The following is a 27,686-nucleotide window of genomic DNA, read 5'->3' as shown; positions in this document are numbered from 1 at the left end:
CAATTTGTTGACTGTGAAATAGCATTGTATCTGGTCAAACACCATTTTTTCCAGAAGTTTACTACGGGTTGGTAACATGCTGATTGGTCCCCTATTTAAGCAGGTAAAGGGTCACCAGCAAAGCACCCCCACACCATCACACCTCCTCCTCCATGCTTCACGGTGGGAACCACACATGCAGAGATCATCCGTTCACCTACTCTGCGTCTAACAAAGACACGGCGGTTGGAACCAAACATCTCAAATTTGGACACATCAGATCAAAGGACAGATTTCCACCGGTCTACTGTCCATTGCTCATGTTTCTTGGCCCAAGCAAGTCTCTTCTTTTTGGTGTCCTTTAGTAGTGGTTTCTTTGCAGCAATTCGACCATGAAGGCCTGATTCATGCAGTCTCCTCTGAACAGTTGATGTTGAGATGTGTCTGTTACTTGAACTCTGTGAAGCATTTATTTGGCCTGCAATCTGAGGTGCAGTGAACTCTAATGAACTTATCCTCTGCAGTAGAGGTAACTCTGGATCTTCCTTTCCTGAGGCGGCCCTCATGAGAGCCAGTTTCATCATAGCGCTTGATGGTTTTTTGCAACTGCACTTGAAGAAACTTTCAAATTCTTGAAATGTTCCGCAGTGACTGACCTTCATGTCTTGAAGTAATGATGGACTGTCGTTTCTCTTTGCTTATTTGAGCTGCTCTTGCCATAATATGGACTTGGTCTTTTACCAAATAGGGCTATCTTCTGTATACCACCCCTACCTTGTCACAATACAACTGATTGGCTCAAGCGCAGTAATTACACAAATTAATTTAAATGCATTCCAGGTGACTCATGAAGCTGGTTGAGAGAATTCCAAGAGTGTGTAAAGCTGTCATCAAGGCAAAGGGTGGCTACTTTGAAGAATCTCAAATATAAAATATTTTGATTTGTTTAACAGTTTTTTGGTTACTACATGATTCCATATGTGTTATTTAATATTGTTGATGTCTTCACTATTATTCTACAAAAAAATAGTAAATATAAAGAAAAACCATTGAATGAGTAAGTGTTTCCAAACGTTTGACTGATACTGTATATATACAGTATATTTAATATATGCATTACATATCCTACTACATTACAAACTTGTGGTTGGTCTATTACTAGGAATAATTAGGAACCATGAACGATTTAAATGTGTTTTGTTATCTGACAAAAACACACAATGAAGGTGAGCAGTTATTTAATTAAGCAATACGGCCCGGGGGGGTGTGGTATCTGGCTGTTCTTATGCACAATGCAACGTGGAGTTTCTGGTTACAGCCCTTAGCTGTAGTATATTGGCCATGTACCACAAACACCCGAGGTGCCTTATTGCTTTTATAAACTGGTTACCAATGTCATTAGAGCGTTAAAAATACATGTTTTGTCATACTCGTTGTATACGGTGTGATATACCACGGCTTTCAGCCAATCAGCATTCAGGGCTCGAACCACCCAGTTTATAATAAAAATCAGTGTGTACATTTTATATCTAGACCAATATCAGCCATAATCTTACAGGCAGTGCTGTGAGCAACCTTGCTTTGGGGTCCGGAATGAAATAAGCGGAAGAGCCGACAGACGGAAAACTCGGCGGAAGCGGTCTGTCAGGGAAGAAACATTTGCAGAATTTGACACAAAGAAGCCTAAGGATCTAAAACAAATTTATATTTCGATTTAAACGTATTCCCCAGTCCGCTGCAATGATTCTGCTAGAAATCAACAACCGGATTATAGAAGAGACGCTGACGTTGAAATTTGACGGTGCATCCAATGGGTGAGAAATCATTGTTCCAGACTAGCTTGCTAGCTACCGAATAGCTAACAGTAGCCGTATCTTAATGTCTGGCCAGTATTATTTGCTCGACAACGAATGATGGATGGAAAATGTGCGGCTGGAGGAATTGACAGAACAGTGACGATAGATTTGACACGTACAGTAATATTCTGGTTTAACTGAATAAAGAGGCACGCGCCTCTGCAAGAGGCATCGCTTAGCCGGAATAATGGGGTGTGTCTGTCACTGGTTAGCTTTGGCTAGCTAGACTAGCTGGGCAGGTGAAGCCAATCTAATAACTGTCTAGCCCCAATAAGGGGGTAACGCTAAGCGAACTCTAGTTTACGTGTGCTTGTCGGCATCCTCATTTATTGTCCCAATGAACTGCCAATTTTTCAATTATGATGGTGGCTTTCACAGAAAATATGTCTAACCGTGTTATTAGCTAGCTAACTATACCTATCACTGGCTGCTATGCTAATCACCGCAGTAAAAGGGAACCTGCTTTTCTAGTTCATGGTATAGTAGCTAGCTAACTAGTTTGCTTTGAATTGAGAAAGAGAACGTATCGTTATGGATTAACCTTGTATTAGCTAGAGTCGTTCAATTCAGGAAATGAATAGAGAATAATCAGACTAGATAGCTACTAGCAATATATTAGCCATCGCATTGTTGGCCTCTTCCGCATTCCAGCATCCCCAAGTTGGGTCATGTCAGTACAACTCTGGGGAGAGGAACTGCTGTTATAGACAACTTCTAAACCCCAAGGAGTGGTTTCTTGAAATACAATTGCAAGTTGCACGAAAACCAAAATGGTTTTACACAAATATGCCAACATGGTAACTGCTGCAACAGAATATTATTATACTGGCAGCAAATTAAGCGTTGTCTATAGTTAACAACTACTCAACAAAACATGGCCGAATTTGTTATATTATCATGCATTCAGTTTCATACATATTTTACATATAATCCTCTATTTGTAGGACTAAACCAGAGGCAGTGGAGGTGACATTTGCAGGTGAGTTAAGGACTAGGGGTTAATATTTCCGTGCAGTAGCATGCAGTTTTAACAATATTATGCTATTTTCAGGAGTGAGTTTTTCCAGGTGGGTGCTTGTTTGTAACTGATGGCTTTTCTCTGAACTGTAGATTTCGATGGTGTCCTCTACCACATCTCCAACCCCGATGGGGACAAGACCAAGCTGATGGTCAGCATCTCCCTTAAGTTCTACAAGGAGCTGCAGGAGCACGGAGCTGATGAGGTGACACACACATACACACCAGCATCTGTACCTCCCTTGCCCTTCATTCAATCTACAGATATGTCCCGTGTAGCTCACTTGGTAGAGCATGGCACTTGCAACGCCAGGGTTGTGGGTTCGATTCCCATGGGGGACCAGTATATGTGACCGACCGGCTCGATTCGGTCTTATGTAGCAAAATTTGAAATTGTTTTTTTTACATTGGATAAAGGTAGAGACTCCGAAAATGGTATATCATACACTACAGCTGACGAACATTGGGAAAGTAATTCTGTTTTGAAAGTTGTGTCGTGGAAATTTCCGGTATTTACCAAATCATGAGAGCAAACCACACAAGGCAGAGTTAGTTATCACAAAGTCCATCTTTAATTATATGAGCTCCATCACAACCCTGTGACTCTCAGATGAATTGTAATGTAATGCTCTGAAATGTAATGCTCGGAAATGTGTGTCAGAGTAGATGTTTTATTTCATGTGAAAAGGGAGAAATGTCTAAAGCAGGATGTCAGGGCTTTGTACATCCTCACCATGTATGTAAGAAAGCAGTATCAGCAGCAGGGGTTTCTTATAGAAACAGGAAGTGCTTTATGACTCACCCTATAAGGAGGAAGTGCTGACTGAGACAGCTAAATGTTGCCTAATGAACACCATGACTGCTTTCCTGTAGTCTACCAGTCCTTGTTTTCTTACTCTCTGTGAGCACTACTGAATCAAAGGACTGGATAGGTTTTAACAGTATTGCTTTTACCTGTCGAGCACTTTAAGATCATGGAGGAAAAGAGCTGTGGAAAGGAACACCTATATCACTTGCTGCACAGTGGTGTATGTCCCAGTCCTGTCACCTGACCATAGAAAATGAATGTCTACCTTCATTGCCTTGTGTCTTACTTCCAGCTCCGTTCCTCATTGTAGTGGTATAAAAAGCTAGTTTAACTACTGCAAAAACAGTGGCTTTATGAGAACATGTTCAACTAATCAAGTCTTGTCCTTTTCAGTCACTAAGTGTAAATTTGGTACACCTTGTTGCCTTTCTTCACTAACCCACAACAAACCACATTTTTGTGTAGAAATGTCCCGCTTTACGTGTTACATAATAGATTTACACAATACATAAATACGTGTCACAATGGTGCACTCTTGCAATTTTACTGTAAAGGAAACAGAGTTGCAGTACATCTTCTTATAATAGAAGTAATGTCATCTGTTTTGACATGTGTACGCTGGATTTGCATATTATTGCCTTATTTGTTCAGAACTCGGGCTGCATTACCAGTGATTCCACATTGACGGGCAACCGTTGTTTTAGGGGAAGGCTTATGATCTCCCCTTACCATTATCTACACTGAGACATCCACCTCTACCAGTCCACTCTGGCTCTCTGATGTTGCATAGCTGGTGTCGGACTCCGTCGGGGCATTTATCTGTTACTGTCCATAATAACACACCAAATCCCTCCCTCCTTTCAGCTGCTGAAGCGGGTCTATGGGAACTTCCTGGTTTCACCCGAGGCGTGTAAGTATTATGTAACTACGGTCCACTCTCCCTATGGAAGTTTCCACTGTCACCATGTTAATGACTCCAACTCCTCAGAGAATTATCGACAGCGCGTCATATAGCCTATCCCTTACGGAGGTCCAACACCCACACTTATATTACTGCCACTGACTTCGCTGATAGTTAGCTACTTTATTCAGGAAAAATGTACTCTCACTGAGATGCTGTATGTGGTTGTCTCACCACCTAGCTGGGACTGAGATACTGTATGTGGTTGTCCCACCACCTAGCTGGGACTGAGATACTGTATGTGGTTGTCCCACCACCTAGCTGGGACTGAGATACTGTATGTGGTTGTCCCACCACCTAGCTGGGACTGAGATGCTGTATGTGGTTGTCCCACCACCTAGCTGGGACTGAGATACTGTATGTGGTTGTCCCACCACCTAGCTGGGACTGAGATGCTGTATGTGGTTGTACTACCACCTAGCTGGGACTGAGATACTGTATGTGGTTGTCCCACCACCTAGCTGGGACTGAGATACTGTATGTGGTTGTACCACCACCTAGCTGGGACTGAGATACTGTATGTGGTTGTCCCACCACCTAGCTGGGACTGAGATGCTGTATGTGGTTGTCCCACCACCTAGCTGGGACTGAGATACTGTATGTGGTTGTCCCACCACCTAGCTGGGACTGAGATACTGTATGTGGTTGTACCACCACCTAGCTGGGACTGTAAATCACTATAAATGACTCAAATGTTAAAAATAAACAACTGCTTCTTGTTCTCCTGCTTTAGTTTTTTCTACAGCCTGAAGTGTAGACACATTCACTTAAAATAACACCGTGCACCCACATCCTCCTCCATGATTGAAACTATAGATAGTGTTTACTGGGTGATACGCTGTCTTTGGTTGGCACCAGGTCTAACACTTTGCAATTAGGCCAACACATTGTTCGTTTTTTTGCTTAATAGTTTACTTTGTTGGAAAGTCTATGAAGAATTTTGGTTTTTATTAGTATTGTCATTTGCTATAGGTGGGTTTTGACCCCCATTCCCCTCAGATTGACACCTTGTCACAGTTAGTAAACCTCTTACTAAGAAGGTTTCTAGCGATTTAATAATTATATCGAACAATAGCTGATCTTGTCTGTAATTGGCTGTGTCCTAGGCTATAACGTGTCCCTGCTCTTTGACCTGGATGCGGTCCCAGCCAACAAGGAGGAAGTGATCCACCAGGCGGGCATGCTGAAGAGGAACTGCTTCGCCTCTGTATTTGAGAAATACTTCAAGTTCCAGGAGGAGGGCAAGGAGGGAGAGAAGAGGGCCGTGGTCCACTACAGAGACGACGAGTCCATGTAGGTGGCTGCTGCACTGCCTGGATGAAAATGTATAGAAGTAACCATAGACAAAACAAGGATGCTATTTGTTGTTGACCACTAAAAGTCTGAGGCTTTGGGTGGGGGGGTTCTACTAAAACATGGAATTGTTTTAAGGTGGTCATGACATAGATCATTTAGCTATTTGATTTGGAATTTAGCTATCAAAACAATTACTTGTTAAAATATAGAATTTTGCCTTTACTGCTATAGCCCCTAAAAACCCATTGAATAAGTGTGTATGTGTATCTCAATCACACACACTACCGGTCAAGTTTTAAAACACCTACTCATTCAAGGGTTTCTTCTTATTGGTGTCCTTTAGTAGTGGTTTCTTTGCCTTTCTCTTATTGGTGTCCTTTAGTAGTGGTTTCTTTGCCTTTCTCTTATTGGTGTCCTTTAGTAGTGGTTTCTTTGCCTTTCTCTTATTGGTGTCCTTTAGTAGTGGTTTCTTTGCCTTTCTCTTATTGGTGTCCTTTAGTAGTGGTTTCTTTGCCTTTCTCTTATTGGTGTCCTTTAGTAGTGGTTTCTTTGCCTTTCTCTTATTGGTGTCCTTTAGTAGTGGTTTCTTTGCCTTTCTCTTATTGGTGTCCTTTAGTAGTGGTTTCTTTGCCTTTCTCTTATTGGTGTCCTTTAGTAGTGGTTTCTTTGCCTTTCTCTTATTGGTGTCCTTTAGTAGTGGTTTCTTTGCCTTTCTCTTATTGGTGTCCTTTAGTAGTGGTTTCTTTGCCTTTCTCTTATTGGTGTCCTTTAGTAGTGGTTTCTTTGCCTTTCTCTTATTGGTGTCCTTAAGTAGTGGTTTCTTTGCAGAAATTCGACCATGAAGGCCTGATTCACGCAGTCTCCTCTGAACAGTTGATGTTGAAATGTGTCTGTTACTTGAACGCTGAATCATTTATTTTGGCTGCAATCTGAGGCTGGTAACTGTAATTATTTTATCCTCTGCAGTAGCGGTAACTTTGGGTCTTCCTTTTCTGTGGCGGTTCTCATGAGAGCCAGTTTCATCATAGCGCTTGATAGTTTTTGCGACTGCACTTGAAGAAACGTTCAAAGTTTAAATGTCCATATTGACTGACCTCCATGTCTTAAAGTAATGATGGACTGTCGTTTCTCTTTGCTTATTTGAGCTGTTCTTGCCATAATAGGGACCTGGTCTTTTACCAAATAGGGCTATCCTCTGTATACCACCCCAACCTTGTCACAACATAACCAATTGGCTCAAAAGCATTAAGAAGGAAAGAAATTCCACAAATTAACTTTTTTAACAAGGCACACCTATTAATTGAAATGCATTCCAGGTGACTATCTCATGAAGCTGGGCATCAAGGCAAAGGGTGGCTACTTTGAAGAATCTCCCATATCAAATATATTTTGATTTGTTTCACACTTTTCTGGTTACTACATGATTCCATATGTTATTTCATATTTTTGATGTCTTTACTATTATTCTACAATGAATGTAGAAAATAAAGAAACTCTTGAATGAGTAGGTGTCTAAACCTTTGACTGGTACTGTGTATATTTTTAAATCCAAGAACCCTTTTTTTTTTACTGCCAGTATTCCATGTCACCGAGGTGACTACTGGTTGTTGACATGTTTCTGTGTTTGTCCTCAGGTATCTGGAGGCCAAGAAGGACAGAGTGACAGTGGTGTTCAGCACTGTGTTCAAAGATGACGATGATGTCATCCTTGGGAAAGTGTTCATGCAGGTAAAACAATATTTCTCTCTCAAGTAGTGATGCACCGATATGCCATTTTTGGCCGTGTCCTGATATCCAATATTTTCCTTGCCAAAAAAAACCCAATACCGATATTTTACATTTTAGCGACCTTTTAAGCATTCTAGTACAGTTAAATAGATAACACACACATGGAAGCAGCGGTCTAAGGCACTGCATCTCAGTGCAGGAGGCATCACTACAGTCCCTGGTTCGAAACCAGGCTCTATCACATCCGGCCGTGATTGGGAGTCCCATAGGGCGGCGCACAGTTGGCCCAGTGTCGTCCGGTTTTGGCTGTCATTGTAAATAACAATTTGTTCTTAATTAACTGACTTGCCTAGTTAAATAAAGGTTACCACACTGGCAAAAGTAATTTTTTTGGCATGTACGTACGAATTTGGCATGCCATTACCAGTAAAACATAATCAAACCTAATTTCTTTCACTTACTTGCTGTTCATATGTTCAGTTGTCTCATTCTCAACCAGGATTTCATCATGCATGTCAAGCAGTGAAGTTTCAACTCTGTCTGTCTGTGGCCTCTCTTCCTCGGTGCGCACTGTCACTGTCTCTGTTTCCATCTTGTCCAGCTGTCTAACATTTCACGTAAACCCTGTCTCTTGTCTGCATGGAAGTAGTGATCCCTGTACATAGCATCGAACATGGTGGCGACACAGTAAAGATGTTTCAAACATGTTCTCAAATGCCATTGAAATGGCAGCAGCAGTATGACAACCAGCACATTGATGAGCATACAATATGACTTTCCACATTCTGAAATCCTCATCGACACACTGTGCTATCAGACTCAGCATGCTCACGGGGCTGATATCGCTGGTCCAAATGTCAGGCGTGAAGCTAATAGCAGTGACTCTATTACTGTGTAACTCCGGTAGGGCAACATCTGAAAAATAGCACACTCGGTAGTATGTACCGGTGTTCGACCAGTCGGCGAAAGCCAACATCACCCACGACAGAGAACGGTTGTCAAGGGCGATGAATTCCATTCTTGCCGATAATGGATTTGGCCTTTGATTTGTCTCGCTGAAAGGTTCTTACGTCATGTACCTATGTTATAGGTATGCACGTCATGTACCTACGTTATAGGTATGCACGTCAGCTTTGACATCGGTATTGCACATCAGCGTTAAACTAGAAATATCGGGTCGATCCTGCCATTTTTAGCTAATACTGGCCGATTCCGATATGTTCACTGATGTATCGTGCATCCCTACTCTAGTTTTCATCACCCTTAACAGGAACCGCCTCTCACATGATTAAAACGAGCTTGGCAGCACTATGTACGGTACAAAGTGATGTAATTACAATACAGTATGTATGTCCATATGGTTGTGAAAAGGAGAAAGGTTGCCAAAGTATCTTTGCAGTGTTGTCTAAAGGTAGTTCACTACAGTAATGCAGAAACCCCATCACCTCCATGTCTGTGCAAATGATTTATGAAATATCTTATTTGCTCTCTACACTATTAGGTATTTGTCATGGACAACCTTAGTGTGTGTTGCTCTCTGTATGTGTCTCACTGTCTGTCTGTGTTGCTCTCTCTGTCTCTGTGTGTAGGAGTTTAAGGAGGGTCGGCGAGCCAGTCACACTGCCCCCCAGGTTCTGTTCAGCCACCGGGAGCCGCCCCTGGAGCTGAAGGACACTGATGCCGCCGTTGGAGACAACATCGGCTACATCACCTTCGGTCTGTACCAACCATTCCCAGGTTTTCCAGAAATCCTGGTTGGAGGATTCTGGATTTTCTGCTTATTCTACTCTGATTCCTGGAATCTTCCAAATGGGATGTTGGGCCTTCCTGGGAATTACATGGGTTTACTGTACAAGAAGGTGCCTAGAGCTGAATTGTGTGACCGTTAAATATATTTTTTTACTTCATCTAAACATGCAATTAATTAGTCTGTTTTCCAGCGCTAGATAGAAAGTAGTCAGTGGATGATCATAAACATTAGCTTGAATATCAGGTCAGTCATCAGCCTAATTCCAATGTCTTTGTGGTAATGTGTGTTATTTCTCCTGTCCTCTCAGTCCTGTTCCCACGTCACACCAACGCCAACGCCAGAGACAACACCATCAACCTCATCCACACCTTCAGGGACTACCTGCACTACCACATAAAGTGCTCCAAGGTGACTTCCCTAACTAGTATACTAACTAGGACCCTATTAGTCCCAACTTCTGCACTGCCCTAACTAGGACACTACTATACCTGCACTACCCATTATAGTGTTCCTTGATGAGCACTAACTATTGCCCTTACTTAATATGTGCTTTTCAGATTCCTGCCTGGTATGAGTTGAGGTCAAGTAGTGCGTGTCAGTGAGCTGTTGGTTCAGTAGGTGTGTATTAAGGTATGTCTCTCCCTTCCAGGCCTACATCCACACACGTATGAGGGCTAAGACTTCTGACTTCCTCAAGGTGTTGAACAGGGCTCGACCCGACGCTGAGAAGAAGGAGATGAAGACCATGTCGTAAGTTACTGCTGCTCTGCACTCCAGCATTGGAGTGCTGATCTAGGATCAGTTTAGCCTTTTGGCTCACTATGGATAGTATTACATGTTTATGTGGGAGAGGATCCTAGATCAGCACACCTACTCTCAGATGCTTTTAAAATATGGTCCCATACCTGGACTGTGCTTGATTGAGCAAGCCTGGAACTAATGGAATAGTCCCAAAAGTGCATGCCCTGCCCACCTGGCACTCCAGCCAATGCTCAAACAAAACGCTCAAAAGTATTTGAAAAAATGAACATATTAATTGGACCCAGGTCTGACTTATTCCACTGCCAGCCATTGGGTTCACTGGGATGTGTGTGACCTAACGTTGACTCTAGCAGCACTGCCTGTAGGACACTTCTGTCCTTTAAAACAAGTTCACCCTGCTGTGAGTGCAGCCTGTTCTCAAAGATCAGAGAGATCAGTTAATCTGTTATCATTTATTGAAGCACACGGGCTACTTTCACCATGTCCCCAGATCTTATTGTCCCTGATAATGCTTTATTTTATTTTGTGTGTGTGAACTGTTTTCACGTCCCTCGACATTCCTTTCTTAATTAAATACCAACACCAAACACACACTCATCAGCGCCTGTGTGGTGAACAGCAGTCAGATGGAGAGAGAGAGCCAGGGTGGAAGTGTGTACAATCCATTCATTTATCAGCTGTAGAGATTCCTTGGAACCCTTCTGTAATGTTCTTGTGTCTGTAGGCTACGGTGTTTGTGAGGGCGCTCTTGTTTCAACAGTTGTGTTCATTATGTGTGTGCTACTAGAACTGCTTTGACACGAGCAGCGCTGTTTGAAGTGGGCTCAGGTGGAATTTTTACAAGCTCCCCCCACTCACTCGCACACTCAGTTTGGTCCCTATTGCTGTGTGGGATCTGTGGATCTGACCAGCACTCCCCCTCTCTGTCTGAAACAGAAGAGGCCTTGTCTAAATATGTATATTTAACTGTGACTCCGGGGAATTCTATGCCACTGATCCTCAGGGAGCTCCACTCTGGGTGGAAGGAAGCAGGGGTGTACTCTTTGTTTCACAATCTGGGATTTAGTCAGCGGTAGTTGACATAGTTGGGTCAACATTTAGTTGGAAGGTGTGGTATCTGTATATTTTTTTTACTCTTGCATGAAGGCCATATGTGCTGACCTTTTGTGTGTTGACCAAGAGTCATCTGTTCTTTCGACCAATCTATTGGTCAACATTTAAACGTGTATTTTTCCCATATAGACACATCGAAGGTCTTTTAATCAAATCAACTATATGTACTGCGCTTGTCTGATGCTGTGTGACGAGCACCCTTTCTCTCTCTCTCCTCCCTACTGCAGCGACCACCACACATCAACACTGTATATTGCTTATTCCCTCAATCCTTGCTCTCTTTACGTGACACATGTATGCTTTGCATGCACGTGACCAGTAGGGCCTGACCTATAGCATATCACAGTCACATCAATAAATTGGTTCTAACAAACTCTGAACACCATAACATGCGTGACAGCAAAATGGATGCAGAGGACGTGACAAACTGGAAACGGGAATGTTTACTGGTTGTGCAGGAGGTAAAAGGGAAGTCAGATGTCTGGAATAAATTTGACTAGTTGTAGTAAATACTGGAGATCAAGAAAAATGTGTTATGGAGCGCTGGGATGGTAGTTCTCCAGGAACAGGGTTGGAGTGAACCCGCAGGATGGTAGTTATCCAGGAACAGGGTTGGGGAGTGAACCCACAGCACAGTAGCTCTCCAGGAACAGGGTTGGAGTGAACCCACAGGATGGTAGTTATCCAGGAACAGGGTTGGGGAGTGAACCAACAGGATGGTAGTTATCCAGGAACAGGGTTGGAGAGAGGACCTATAGGATGGTAGTCCTCCAGGAATAGGGTTGGAGAGAGGACCTATAGGATGGTAGTTTTCCAGGAACAGGGTTGGAGAGAGGACCTACAGCACAGTAGCTCTCCAGGAACAGGGTTGGAGTGAGGACCTATAGGATGGTAGTTCTCCAGGAACAGGGTTGGGGAGAGGACCTATAGGATGGTAGTTCTCCAGGAACAGGGTTGGAGAGGACCTATAGTATGGTAGTTTTCCAGGAACAGGGTTGGAGTGAACCTATAGGATGGTAGTTTTCCAGGAACAGGGTTGGAGTGAGGACCTATAGGATGGTAGTTCTCCAGGAACACGGTTGGAGTGAGGACCTATAGGATGGTAGTTCTCCAGGAACACGGTTGGAGTGAGGACCTATAGGATGGTAGTTCTCCAGGAACACGGTTGGAGTGAGGACCTATAGGATGGTAGTTAGGAAGCGCTGTGTCCATATTAGACCTATGTGTGCCAAACAGGATCTGTTAGATTACAATATAATTTTTCTGACTGTTAGGAACAATGTAAACAACACTAAATAACTGATAAGCATACCAGAGTGTCTGCTATAATGTTTTTTTTGTAAAGCCTTTATTGCAGCAAAGACTGAACAGTCGGATTCGTGAATGCAATTTCCGAAATGGAATGGTTTTGCTCCATTTATTGTTTATGCTAATTATTCAATGGTTGCCTTTATTTTTAAACTAAAATGCTTGCTTGCATTTCACATCATGAATGGATTGTATGCTGTGTCATGGCATGAACAAATAAATTATTGATACAGTAGCCTATACAAGTATTGAAATACAGGCCTAAGTAAGTTACGGTATGAAGACTAAACAGGATGGGCTCTTAGGCCTACAGGTTTGATGGTGGTTATACAAGGCTGCTATACTAAGCATACTAATGATAGACATTTATTATTATTATTATAATAATAATAATAATAATAATAATAATAATAATAATAATGGAAAAGGAGGGTTATTGTAAATATAATTTCAGGCAATTTGTAACCGTGTAAACAACACTAAATAATACTAGAGGCTGGTCTAATGAAAAAGTGTATAGCCTTTATTTCAGCATAGCAAAGATTTAAACATGAGGCTTGGTGCTCACGGTGTCAGTAGGTTTTTAATACTCAAACAGGCAACAGAAGTAGGATCTGTCTTATTTCTGTAGATACAGCACACTGGTGCGTTTCAGAACCGTGACCACTATCCAACACGGGAGAAAGCACATTTTGTTATAAAATTATATTTTTTATTTGTGTTGCACTGTTGTTCTTACATAATGTAACCATATACAATTCCAGTAGCACGTCTTGGACTGTGCCATCCCCAAGCCCTCCACAATGGATCAGTCCACCCAGACAGGCACCAATCAGACGGGTGACTTGTACACCAAGATTTAAAATAATGATGTTTTGCTACTGCTCGACTAAAGAAATCTAGGTCGACTAACAGCCTATCAACCAAACAATTGACCAGTGGACTTTTGTCAGCCCTAATCTACAGTGCCTTCTGAAAGTATTCACACCCCTTGACTTTTTCCACCTTCTGTTACAGCCTGAATTTAAAATTGATTAAATTGCACAAAAAAAGTCACTGGCCTACACACAATACCCCATAATGTCAAAGTGGAATTATGTTTTTATTTTTTTACAAATTAATAAAAACTAAAAAGCTGAAATGTCATGAGTCAATAAGGATTCAACCCCCTTGTTATGGCAAGCCTAAATAAGTTCAGGAGTAAAAATGTGCTTAGCAAGTCCCATAATAAGTTGCATGGACTCTCTCTGTGTGCTATAATAATGTTTAACATTTTTTTTTAATAACTACCTAATCTCTGTACATCCCGCAGACAATTAATTATCTAGAAGGTCCCTCAGTCGTGCAGGGAATTTCAAACACGGGTTCAACCACAAAGACCAGGGAGGTTTTCCAATGCCTCACAAAGAACGGCACCTATTGGTAGATGGGTTAAACATGTACAAAGTAGACGTTGAATATCCCTTTGAGCATGGTGAAGTTATTAATTACACTTAGGATGGTGCGTCAATACACCCAGTCACTACAAAGATACAGCTGTTCTTCCGAACTCCATTGCCAGAGAGGCAGTAAACTGCTCAGGGATATGACAGTGAGTCCAATGGTGACTTTAAAACAGAGTTTAATGGCTGTGATGGGATCAAAATGAGGATGGATCATCAACATTGTAGTGACTCCACAATACTAATACTAGATTTCCACCTGTTTAATGTCTGTTGCTTGTGTTTCTTGGCCCAAGCAAGTCTCTTCTTATTGGTGTCTTTTAGTTGTAGTTTCTTTGCAGCAAATCAACCATGTTCACGCAGTCTTCTCTGAACAGTTGATGTTGAAATGTGTCTGTTACTTGAACTCTGTAGCATTTATTTGGGCTGCAATCTGAGGCTGGTAACTGTGATGACCTTATCCTCTGCAGCAGAGGTAACTCTGGGTCTTCCTTTCCTGTGTTGGTCCTCATGAGAGCTAGTTTCATCATAGCGCTTGATGGTTTTTGGGACTGCACTTGAAGAAACGTTCAATGTTCTTGAAGGTCAGTCAATCCGGAACATTTCACATCTTAAAGTAGTGATGGACCGTTGTTTCTCTTTGCTTATTTGAGCTGTTCTTGCCATAATAGGTCTATCTTCTGTATATCCCCCTACCTTGTCACAACACAACTGATTGGCTCAAGGGCCTTAACCCTCCTGTTGTGTTCGTTTCATGTTAATTGTGTTCCCGGTCCAAAATGACCGTCCCCATTTTATAGCTGAATATGAATCCATAATAATACGTTTATTATCATGTAATGTTGTTTAGATCTTTTTATCAACGTACGTTCTTGTGAACATTGGAAGTTTTGAACTTCTATTTGCTATTTATGGCCTGTAGGCCTCATTGACCTGAGCTCATACAACTCGTTTTTTGAGTTAACAAAGCATAATGTATGGATTATTTGGACTAGAACAAATACTCAGATGAAACATATTGTGCTATTTATCACAGACTACTTTTGTCAGTTTAACAACGATTCTCTCATCCTCACCAGTGTCATTATGAAAGATATGATCAAGAGCCTCACATACAGTATATCGTTTGGTCATTGTCCTGCCACAGAATGGATTGTGAGCAAGGCCTCAAAAAAGCTTTATATACCAAAGCTGTGAGAAGTTATTTATATTATTGAAGCAATGTTGCGATTGTTTGTGGGAATGTGGTTCCCATGGGGGAAAGATATCTGTTGTATAGCACACTGTATTACTTATACAACTAATCTAAGGACAGGACATGGGACGGGAGTAGAAATTAACGTGGGTGTTGTTTAATGCGTTTCACAGGAAGAACATTTCAACGTAGGTAAGCAAGAGGGGGTTACAGGTGCCCTAAAGGGACAACTAGAATATCAATACACAACCATATCTGTTGGGGAAAGGTTCCTGTGGGGGTTGCCGTGGAATTCAGGAAGTGGAGTGAGGTGTGTGTGCTCAAACACACATGCATGTGGGGGTCTGGGAGAGGAAGTGTGTCCATCTGAACGGGCATGTGCCTGAACTCAATTGTATACACTAATTGTAGTCTCACCCATTAATTTCTTTTTGACCTGGAACACCATAGGTGTAAAAAAGTTAAAAAATGACACCCAAAATGTTATGACAATCAACATGTGTGTTCAGATGCCCTGTGTGGACAATGTCATGGAACCTAGTCAGCGCCAGCGAGGAGCCTACCTTGGACCTCGTGGCGAGAGGATTTTCCTTTAAAACATTGACGGAATAAAACCTAGAAGCAGTAATGCCAAGCCCTCTGTAGAATAGGCTTTAGGGCGAGCTGCCAATAAAGTGTCTTTGTGGCAAGATTTTTTTAAAATTGATTTCTGGCTGTTTTTTTGATGTCTGTTTTCAGGGGCAAGACGTTCTCCCGCTGAGGCTGGTCCACACGCGCACTCTGACCCCTGGACACGTCCCCATTCGTGCCACACTGAGACTCGACTCCACATTGGACAGGATCACAGGCCCATAAAGCCCCGCCCAGCGCGTGTCCATCCTGTCTTTTTTAAATAAAGTTCTCTTCTTTGAATAAAGTTGTCTCTTAGTAGAAATCGAGGCTGAAACAAATAAAAAGGGCATTCCTTGCTTTGCATAGTTAAATGATAATTATTAGTCCTATATAAATATATATATGAAATGTTTTGATATATCTTTTACTCCATTTGGTACTCTACCCTCCTCCCTCCCTCCCTGATGGTGTCCATAACTTCAGAACCCCTCCTCCCTCCCTCCCTGATGGTGTCCATAACTTCAGAACCCCTCCTCCCTCCCTCCCTGATGGTGTCCATAACTTCAGAACCCCTCCTCCCTCCCTCCCTGATGGTGTCCATAACTTCAGAACCCCTCCTCCCTCCCTCCCTGATGGTGTCCATAACTTCAGAACCCCTCCTCCCTCCCTCCCTGATGGTGTCCATAACTTCAGAACCCCTCCTCCCTCCCTCCCTGATGGTGTCCATAACTTCAGAACCCCTCCTTTCTCCCTCCCTGATGGTGCCCATAACTTCAGAACCCCTCCTCCCTCCCTCCCTGATGGTGTCCATAACTTCAGAACCCCTCCTCCCTCCCTCCCTGATGGTGCCCATAACTTCAGAACCCCTCCTTTCTCCCTCCCTGATGGTGCCCATAACTTCAGAACCCCTCCTCCCTCCCTCCCTGATGGTGTCCATAACTTCAGAACCCCTCCTTTCTCCCTCCCTGATGGTGTCCATAACTTCAGAACCCCTCCTTTCTCCCTCCCTGATGGTGTCCATAACTTCAGAACCCCTCCTCCCTCCCTCCCTGATGGTGTCCATAACTTCAGAACCCCTCCTTTCTCCCTCCCTGATGGTGCCCATAACTTCAGAACCCCTCCTCCCTCCCTCCCTGATGGTGTCCATAACTTCAGAACCCCTCCTTTCTCCCTCCCTGATGGTGCCCATAACTTCAGAACCCCTCCTTTCTCCCTCCCTGATGGTGCCCATAACTTCAGAACCCCTCCCTCCCTCCCTGATGGTGTCCATAACTTCAGAACCCCTCTCTTTCTCCTTCCCCCTCTCTATGCTTCCATGTTGTCTGTACCATTGTCATTGGAAAAATAAACCAGTCTTATAAAAATCCTTATTTTCTGTGTTGTGGTTTCACAGACCTTAATCTCACATTAACATTACTTTATTTGTCCAATTGTACAGGTACAAGGTCCAACGGAAATGTGACTTGCACTTTATCCCAACTCCTCCGAAAGACAAAAAGGTACACGGGTTGGAGAAGGGGGCTGCCATACTACGGCGCAATTGAGGGGGTTAAGTGCCTTTTTCAAGGCCGCAACGGCAGGCGATCACATCTAGCATTTGATACCTGCAACCCTCCCATTGCCAGCTAACTTCCCGCATGATTTTTCCCTTAAGACCCGGGATTCGACCTGGCAACCCTTCGGTTGCTGGCTTCTTTAACCGCTAGGCTACCTGTTGATACCTGCCATCATGTCCTTATCATTGTCAGCCATGAGTTTCTTTTCCAGGGGTAGCTGTGTCTCCTTTGACAACACACTATCTTGAGATAACAAAAACATGGATTTTTACCTGTTGCTAGGGAACGTGACAATGGGGGCAATGTGAGAGAGTTCAGTCAAGGGTAAAGTACCACTCGTTACAAGTTGGCACCACTGAGGGATTGGTGGAATGTTATGTAGAGCTGTCAAACTGGTGAGGAGTAATACCGTGGAGAGGCCTGCCTACTTTATTTTATCATCAGTACAGCAGAAACGGTACATCTGTTTGCTTGTGCTCTTGCCAACTCTGTCATGCCACACGTCTTACAAAGAACCTAATCTTACACTTCAGCAACTGTAGTTGTCATTCATGGGAGACGACATGTTTACTGTTGCGTTGTCTTTCGATTTCACTTTAGCTTCACTGGAAACAGCTCTGTTTATCCAGTGGTGTGTGGTGGAGTATGATCAGGACGTTTGCCCTGGTATCGTGCAAGGCTTTCTCGCAGATAGTGGTGCTTTTGTGAAAACCATGAGTCGTGATGGCCCCAACCATGTCATGGCTTTAGAAGCTTGATGGGCTAATTGACATAATTTGAGTCAATTGGAGGTGTACCTGTGGATGTATTTCAAGGCCTACCTTCAAACGCTGTGCCTTTTTGCTTGACTTTGGGAGCAATTTCCAAACGCCTGAAGGTACCACGTTCATCTGTACAAACAATAGTACGCAAGTCTAAACACAATGGGGACCACACAGCCATCATACCGCTCAGGAAGGAGACGCGTTCTGTCTCCTAAGAGATGAATGTACTTTGGTGCGAAACGTGCAAATCAATCCCAGAACAACAGCAAAGGACCTTGTGAAGATGCTAGAGGAAACAGGTACAAAAGTATCTATATCCACAGTAAAACGAGTCCTATATCGACATAACCTGAAAGGCACCTCAGCAAGGAAGAAGCCACTGCTCCAAAACCTCAAAAAGCCAGACTACAGTGGGGACAAAGCAACTGCACATGGGGACAAAGCAACTGCACATGGGGACAAAGATTGTACTTTTTGGAGAAATGTTCTCTGGTCTGATGAAACAAAAATGGAACTGTTTGGCATAATGACCATCGTTGTGTTTGGAGGAAAAAAGGGGAGGTTTGCAAGCCGAAGAACACCATCCCAACCGTGAAGCACGGGAGTGACAGCATCTTGTTGTGGGGGTGCTTTGGAGCAGGAGGGACTGGTGCACTTCACAAAATAGATGGCATCATGAGTTAGGAAAATTATGTGGATATATTGAAGCAACATCTCAAGACCATCAGTCAGGAAGTTAAAGCTTGGTCGCAAATGGGTCTTCCAAATGGACAATGACCTCAAGCATACTTCCAAAGTTGTGGCAAAATGGCTTAAGGACAACAAAGTCAAGGTATTGGAGTGGCCATCACAAAGCCTTGACCTCAATCCCATAGAATATTTGTGGGCATAACTGAAAAAGTGTGTGCGAGCAAGGAGGCCTACAAACCTGACTCGGTTACACCAGCTCTGTCAGGAGGAATGGGCCAAAATTCACCCAATTTATTGTGGGAAGCTTGTGGAAGGCTACACAAAATTCTTGACCCAAGTTAAACAATTTAAAGGCAATGCTACCAAATGCTAATCGAGTGTTCTGACCCACTGGGAATGTGATGAAAGAAATAAAAGCTGAAATAAATCATTCTCTCTATTCTGACATTTTCACAATCTTAAAATAAAGTGGTGATCCTAACTGACCTAAAACAGGGAATTTTTACTAGGATTAAATGTCAGGAATTGTGAAACACTGAGTTTAAATGTATTTGGCTAAGGTGTATGTGAACTTCCAATTTCAACTATGTGTTAGAAATTCTATTTGTAGCATCAAAGTGTAGTCAAGGACAACACATTGTTCTCATGTTGAAAGGTGCTAGTTCCAGTGTTTTGGAATCTTACTTTGCCTTAAATTAATTAAATGTATAACAATGGTTGCTCACAATGTTTGCAATAAAATATTGTTTTCATGTAATTTCCACCGCACCTTGTCACCCATCAAAAACCCATATTTTTGAGGTAAATTAGTATATTATGTATAATTTACATGTATTTGTTTTCGATATGGAAATCATATGGTTATCATAATCTCACAAAAAGGTTGGGTGGAAATCTCTTATTTTTCATGATAAATGTTTTCAGCTGTCACCAGGCAAGTTTATACATTCAGGTGTCATGTTGAATTATTAATATTAGGAAAACCTTAATCACTTCAAATAGATAATGGATGGATAATAGATAATGGATGTTCAATGACGTGATGGAAATGACATTTGTCTATGGCTGTCTGGGGAAAATGACAAAAATATATACATTCCTGAATAGTACGATCGCAGCCATTATCAGATATAGTTTCTAGACAAATCAAAGACAAGTACAGTACTGGTAAAATGGTGTTTGAATAAGTTTAAATTTCTGAAAGTTTGCACGGTCAAAGTGCCCGAAGTTGCAGAATCTGCCAGAATCACTACTACTATTACTACTGCTACTATTACTACTACTACTGCTACTACTATTATTACTACTATTACTACTATTATTACTACTATTACTATTACTACTGCTACTATTACTAGTGCTGCTACTACTACTACTGCTATTACTACTACTACTGCTACTACTATTATTACTACTATTATTACTACTACTATTACTATTACTACTGCTACTATTACTACTGCTACTATTACTACTACTATTACTACTGCTACTATTACTACTACTATTACTACTGCTACTATTGCTACTACTATTATTACTACTACTATTACTATTACTACTGCTACTATTACTAGTGTTACTACTACTATTACTATTACTACTGCTACTATTACTACTACTATTATTACTACTATTACTATTACTGCTACTATTACTGCTACTATTACTAGTGCTATTACTACTACTGCTATTACTACTACTGCTATTACTACTACTGCTATTACTGCTACTACTGCTACCACTATTGCTATTACTACTACTATTGCTACTACTACTACTACTACTACTACTACTACTACTCATACTACTACTACTAAACAGATAAAGGGTGTAATTACAATGTTGTTTATGCTCCACTTGTCCTTTTCTCATGGCAATGGGCCACAAATCTCCCTCTCTCTCTGTTTGATTTAAGTTTTTGATTTAAAAGTATTTTTTACTTAAGTACTTTACACCACTAAGGTCATCAAAATGTCTGTTATGGCTGTACACGTCTGTCTTGACTAGGCTACCTGCTGACACCTGGCCTCATGCCATAGTCACAATTCCTTAGAACTCCAGTCCTTGTTTCACAGAATCTGATCTTACATGTCATCAACCATAGTTGTCATTCATGGGAGACGACATGTTTACTGTTGCATTGTCTTTGGTTTCACTTTAACTTCTCTGTGAAAACAGCTCTGTTTGATCTAGATCCAATTCCTCAGAACTCCAGTCCTCACTTCCTCAGATCAGTGTCAATGTTTCTGTGGGTGAACAGTCAACACACAGCCCCTATTTTAAGTCCAACAGTTTTAGGCCCACCACTTCAACACTACGCTTACTACCCAGGGAATATTACACAACTCATTGGTAATAAAAACATTTTCAATGTCTTGAAAAAGACAACTGGAAGGCATTGATGATACAGAGTCAAGAATAATGTGTTGAACATATTTATTTTGTAGAGAAACATCTCTGAGAAAGAACGCAGTGGAATAACACCAAATCTACTTCAAACCATACATAACATTATTAGTTACGATGAATAGAAAACATGATAGCTAGGTCCAGCCTGCCTGACAGCTAGGTCCTGCCTGCTGGCCAGAAAGCTATACTTCGGAAAGTATTCAGACCCCTTGACTTTTTCCACATTTTTTTTTTTTTACATTACAGCCTTATTCCAAAATTGATTAAATCTACACACAATACCACATAATGAAAAGCAACACAAAATAATGTTTTACATTTTTGAAAATGTGGAAAAAAACATAAATACCTTATTTACATAAGTATTCAGACCATTTGCTATGAGACTCAAAATTGAGCTCAGGTGCATCCTGTTTCCATTGATCATCCTTAAGATGTGTTTTGATTGGAGTGCACCTGTGGTAAATTCAATTGATTGGACATGATTTGGAAAGGCACCTGTCTATATAGGTCCCACAATTGACAGTGCATGTCAGAGCAAAAACCAAGCCATGAGGTCGAAGGAATTGTCCGTGGAGCGCCGATGCAGGATTTTCTCGAGGCACAGATCTGGGGAAGGATACCAAGACATTTCTGCATCATTGAAGGTCCCCAAGAACACAGTGGCTTCCATCCTTCTTAAATGGCAGAAGTTTGGAACCACCAAGACTCTTCCTAGAGCTGGCTGCCCAGCCAAACTGGGCAATTGGGGGAAGGGCCTTGGTCAAGAAGGTGAATAAGAACCCAATGGTCAATCTGACAGCTCAAGAGTTCCTCTGTGGAGATGGGAGAACCTTCCAGAAGGACAACTATCTCTGCAGCACTCCACCAATCAGGTATTTACGGTAGAGTGGCCAATCCTCAGTAAAAGGCACATGGCAGCCTGCTTGGCATTTGCCAACGGCACCGAAAGACTCCGACCACGAGAAACAATATTCTCTGTTCTGATGAAACCAAGATTGATCTATTTGGCTTGAATGCCAAGCGTCACGCGTGGAGGAAACCTGGCACCATCCTTACGGTGAAGTATGGTGGTGGCAACATCATGCTGTGGGAATGTTTTTCAGCGGCAGGGACTGAAGACTAGTCAGCATTGAGACAAAGATGAATGGAGCAAAGTACAGAGAGATCCTTGTTGATGACCTCAGACTGAGGTGAAAGTTCAATCTTCCAACAGGACATCAAACCTAAGCACACAGCCAAGACAACGCAGGAGTGGCTTCGGGACAAGTCTGTCTTTAAGTGGCCCAGCCAGAGCATGGACTTGAACCTGATCAAACATCTCTGGAGAGACCTGAACATTGCTGTGCAGCCATGCTCTCCATCCAACCTGACAGAGCTTGAGAGGATCTGCAGAGAAGAATGTGAGAAACTCCCCAAATATAGATGTGCCAAGCTTGTAGCATCATACCCAAGGAGACTCGATGCTGTAATCACTGACAAAGGTACTTCAACAAAGTACTGAGTAAAGGGTCTGAATATTTAAGTAAATGTGATACTTCTGTTTAAAAATATATATAAATGAGCAGAAATGTCTTAACCTGCTTCTGCTTTTTTCATTATGGGGTATTGTGTGTAGATTGATGAGGAATAAAACAATTGAATACATTTTAGACTGTAACCTAACAAAATGTGTAAAAAGTCCAGGGTTCTGAATGTTTTCCAAAGGCCCTGTATGTCTGCCCGAACAGACAAATAGTTCCTGGTTAATAGAATTCCAAGAGTGTGCAAAGCTGTCATCAAGGCAGAGGGTGGCTACTTTGAAGAATCTCAAATATAACATATTTTTGGATTCATTTCACACTTTTTTTTAGTTACTACATAATTCCATATGTGTTATTTCATAGTTTTGATGTTTTCACTATTATTCTACAAAGTAGGAAATAGTCAAATTACTATGACAAGACTTGAAAATGGTTGTCACACCATGATTAACAACCAGTTTGACAAAGCTTGAAGAATTTTGAAAATAATCGTTGACAAACGTTGCACAATCCAGGTGCGGCAAGCTCTTGGAGACTTGGAGACCCAGAAAGACGTACAACTGTAATCACTGCCAAAGGTGATTCTAACATGTATTGACTCGGGTGTGAATCCTTATGTGGTATTTCATTTTCAAAAATGTCTAAAAACATGTTTTCACTTTGACATTATGGGTAGTGTGTAGATGAGTGAGAAAAGTCAGGCTGTAACACAACAAAATGTGGAATATGTCGAGGGAACTGAAATCAAATTGTATGGGCCACATACACATATTTAGCAGATGTTATTGCGGGTGTAGCGAAATGCTTGTTTTCCTAGCTCCAACCGTGCAGTAATATCTAACAATTAACAACAATACACACAGATCTAAATGTATCCATACCATAGCAGCTGCTTTGGATATGTCTTTTACTTGAGAGCTCTGCCCTCTATGCCAGGTCTCCCTTGAGAAAAGTATGTTATTGTTAACCTGGTAAAATAAGCTAAAGTTTGTGTGCTCTCTCACTAGATAGAATTGTGTGTTTCAGTGGCAGATTTTCCAAAGAAAATACACATCAGCATTTCTCAATCAGATTAGATACACAGCTCATTTCATTCATAAATGTAAGCGCTCGTTATTGTAAATATTACAGTTCTCTAGGTCCTCCATTCCCAAACCTAAAGCCCCCTGTCCCCAGCAGGAAATACCAGGAAAAAGTGTTTTACTTAAGGTACAACTTCCTATTGAGGAAATGCAAGATAACTCATATTTAGATTGAGAGTTACTGACATGAATAGAAGCATATACAGGCATTCAATCAAATGTATTTATAAATCCCGTTTTACATCAGCAGTTGTCACAAAGTGCTTATATATATACCCAGCCTAAAACCCCAAAGAGCAAGCAATGCATATGTGGAAGCACAGTGGCTAGCAAAAACTCCTTAGAAAGGCAGGGACCTAGGAAGACGTTTGTAACTTCTCATGATTCAGCCTATTTGTCAAACCAAATCTGAACTTTTGATATCCTTTTTATTGTTCACGGTTGATAGTAATTGTTTCCAAAGGTCTCAATGTCCAAGGACGTGGATGTGGTCAGGTTGACACACTTCCGAGTCACAATAACACTAACACACACACACACACACCACAGATTGCCAGGGTAAGTACAATGAGCAGTTGGGAAAATGAAGTCTACTGCGTGCTTGCCTGATATGAACAAAAACACAATTTAGGTTAGTGTGTAGACAAGGCTTTGTCATTAAAATAATGCCTATTTTTCAGATCTGCCAAGCAGGCTAGACGGGTGACAGTTAACTGTGTCTCCACTGAGCTGCTCCAGGCCTGGAGAGCCACAATGGAATTTCCAGAGGCCTGTGGACCTGAAGCAGTGTGATGTGGTACAAGTAATTATCACACACACTCAATCACTCTTTCTGTTTTGTTGAATAATTATTTCCACTTAAGAAAATTGTACCCCTCTCTTTTAGATCTTACACCCCTATTCGCTCAACTACAGCCCTCACATCTGCAGTTGTCTGCCCTGCACCTGCTATACAGAGTTAACAGGTATCCCAGGCATCCTTGTTTCTCAGTCAGAACACTGGAATGTGAGATGGGATCTACACCTCCATTAAAATGATAGAAATCCTCATTTCATTTCATGTTTTTCAATTTGAGCTTATACTTTCTCCTTCTCAACATCTAACGCGAGGGGGACGGTGTGGCTTCGTGACGATGATCACAAGTGTCGTTGCTCACCTGTTTGACGGCTCCAACACAGTTACACCTCCGACAAAACATCAGCTATGCCGGTGTCAGATATTACCTGTTAAGACTTGATCGGATTGAATCTTAGTCATTCACTCTGTTTAGTTATATTATCATTGTCAGTTAATACAATTGTGCCTCTCTTTTAGATCTGCCACCCACCCTGCCAGCAGTCCTCTGCTGTGGTATTTTATTTCCCGGCTGCACCAGTTCCCACTACACTGGCCGTGACGGGAGACACTTTGAAGACTCCCAGGTGGATACAGGTCAATCAGAATTATATTACATACACATACGCTCACTCACACCAACAGACATGCTCACACACAAACATGCTGTTGAGCGGTATACGTACTGTCACTTTGTGCATCTCTCTTTCAGATCTGCCTTGCACTCCACCACTGCCCCTGACAGCCTCACCCGGAAGTGCATGCAGACTGACAAAGTAGAGATGGGTGTCTGACAAGAAAAAATAAAACACAACCTTCACACACACACTCTGTCTCTCTCTCTCTCTCTCTGTCTCTCTCTCTCTCTTTCTCTGTCAATGTAAATCAAAATATAACTACTTATTATTTTATGTTTGCTCCATTTTATTTGAAGATTTTGTGCAATAAAGTACATTCACAGACAAAGCAAGGTTTTTGGTTTATTGGATATTTCTCTGGTTGAAATGTGTGACACAAAGGAAGTGGGCAGAGCTGCAACCCTCTGGCAGTGTGTACAGGTTTTGTCATCTGAAGCTGGGCCCCAACAGCGCTCACATACAGTTGAAGTTGGAAGTTACATACACCTTAGCCAAATACATTTAAACTCAGTTTTTCACAATTCCTAACATTTAATTCTAGTAAAAATTCCCTGTTTTAGGTCAGTTAGGATCACCATTTTATTTTAAGAATGTGAAATGTCAGAATAATAGTATAATAGTAATAATAGTATATAAATGCATCACATTCCCAGTGGGTCAGAAGTTTACATACACTCAATTACATACACTCAATTAGCATTTGGTAGCGTTGCCTTTAAATTGTTTAACTTGGGCCAAACGTTTTAGGTAGCCTTCCACAAGCTTCCCACAATAAGTTGGGTGAATTTTGGCCCATTCCTCCTGACAGAGCTGGTGTAACTGAGTCAGGTTTGTAGGCCTCCTTACTCGCACACACTTTTTCAGTTATGCCCGTAAACTTTCGAAAGGATTGAGGTCAGGGCTTTCTGATGGCCACTCCAATACCTTGACTTTGTTGTCCTTAAGCCATTTTGCCACAACTTTGGAAGTATGCTTGAGGTCATTGTCCATTTGAAAGACCCATTTGAGACCAAGCTTTAACTTCCTGACTGATGGTCTTGAGATGTTGCTTCAATATATCCACATAATTTTCCTAACTCATGATGCCATCTATTTTGTGAAGTGTGCCAATCCCTCTAGCAGCAAAGCACTCCCACCACATGAGGCTGCCATCCCCGTGCTTCATGGTTGGGATGGTATTCTTCGGCTTGCAAGCCTCCCCCTTTTTCCTCCAAACACAACGATGGTCATTATGGCCAAACAGTTCTATTTTTGTTTTTTCAGACTAGAGGACATTTCTCCAAAAGTACGATCTTTGTCCCCATGTGCAGTTGCAAACCGTAGTCTGGCTTTTTTATGGTGGTTTTGGAGCAGTGGCTTCTTCCTTGCTGAGTGGCCTTTCAGGTTATGTCGAAATAGGATTCGTTTTACTGTGGATATAGATACTTGTGTACCGGTTTCCTCCAGCATCTTCACGAGGTCCTTTGCTGTTGTTCTGGGGTAATTTGCACTTTTCGCACCAAAGTACGTTCATATCTAGGAGGCAGAACGCGTCTCCTTCCTGAGCGGTATGGCGGCTGCGTGGTCCCATGATGTTTATACTTGCGTACTATTTTTTGTACAGATGAACGTGGTACCTTCAGGCATTTGGAAATTGCTCCCTACGATGAACCAGACTTGAGGTCTACAATTCTTTTTCTGAGGTCTTGGCTGATTTCTTTTGATTTTCCCATGATGTCAAGTAAAGAGGCACTGAGTTTGAAGGTAAGCCTTGAAATACATCCACAGGTACACCTCCAATTGACTCAAATGATGTAGATTAGCCTATCAGAAGCTTCTAAAGCAATGACATCATTTTCTGGAGTTTTCCAAGCTGTTTAAAGGCACAGTCAACTTAGTGTATGTAAACTTCTGACTCACTGGAATTGTGATACAGTGAGTTATAAGTGAAATAATCTGTCTGTAAACAATTGTTGGTAAAATTACTTGTGTCATGCACAATGTAGATGTTCTAACTGACTTGCCAAAACTATAGTTTGTTAACAAGACATTTGTGGAGTGGTTGAAAAATGAGTTTTAATGACTCCAACCTAAGTGTATGTAAACTTCCGACTTCAACTGTATGAACATGGTTCCCAGGAGTGGCAGGCTGATATGTTTATTGTCTTGCAAAAATATTTTTTATGTACCAAGGTTATTCCCTGGCTAACCATCCACATTGTTCCTGGCCAAACTAACGTTTCTTATCCACAATGAATGTATGTAACTGTAACGACTCACGTGGGTTGAAGAAGGAGACCAAGGTGCAGCGTGGTAGGCGTTCAGGGTTTTTAATAAACTGAACACCGCAACAAAATAACAAAGTAGAAAAAACAAAAGC

At 41.8% G+C, this 27,686-nt stretch overlaps 1 protein-coding gene across 1 annotated transcript; it reads left to right on the top strand.

The window, feature by feature from the left end:
* Window positions 1–1,248: 1,248 nt before the first annotated feature.
* LOC110495454 (actin-related protein 2/3 complex subunit 2-B) lies at window positions 1,249–17,191 on the top strand. The gene is made up of 10 exons (XM_021570723.3): window positions 1,249–1,793; window positions 2,780–2,814; window positions 2,946–3,058; window positions 4,525–4,570; window positions 5,728–5,914; window positions 7,552–7,645; window positions 9,235–9,361; window positions 9,703–9,803; window positions 10,045–10,145; window positions 15,954–17,191. Exons 1-10 carry the CDS (start codon window positions 1,720–1,722, stop codon window positions 15,973–15,975), a joined length of 900 nt encoding a protein of 299 aa, XP_021426398.1. The 5' UTR covers window positions 1,249–1,719; the 3' UTR covers window positions 15,976–17,191.
* Window positions 17,192–27,686: the final 10,495 nt, after the last annotated feature.

The sequence above is a fragment of the Oncorhynchus mykiss genome, chromosome 18, assembly GCF_057628025.1.
Source record: "Oncorhynchus mykiss isolate SJ-2025 chromosome 18, ASM5762802v1, whole genome shotgun sequence".
NCBI classification, from domain to species: Eukaryota; Metazoa; Chordata; class Actinopteri; order Salmoniformes; family Salmonidae; genus Oncorhynchus; species Oncorhynchus mykiss.
The sequence above is the reverse complement of the archived record's forward strand: the minus strand, read 5'-3'. Positions and strand labels throughout refer to the sequence as shown.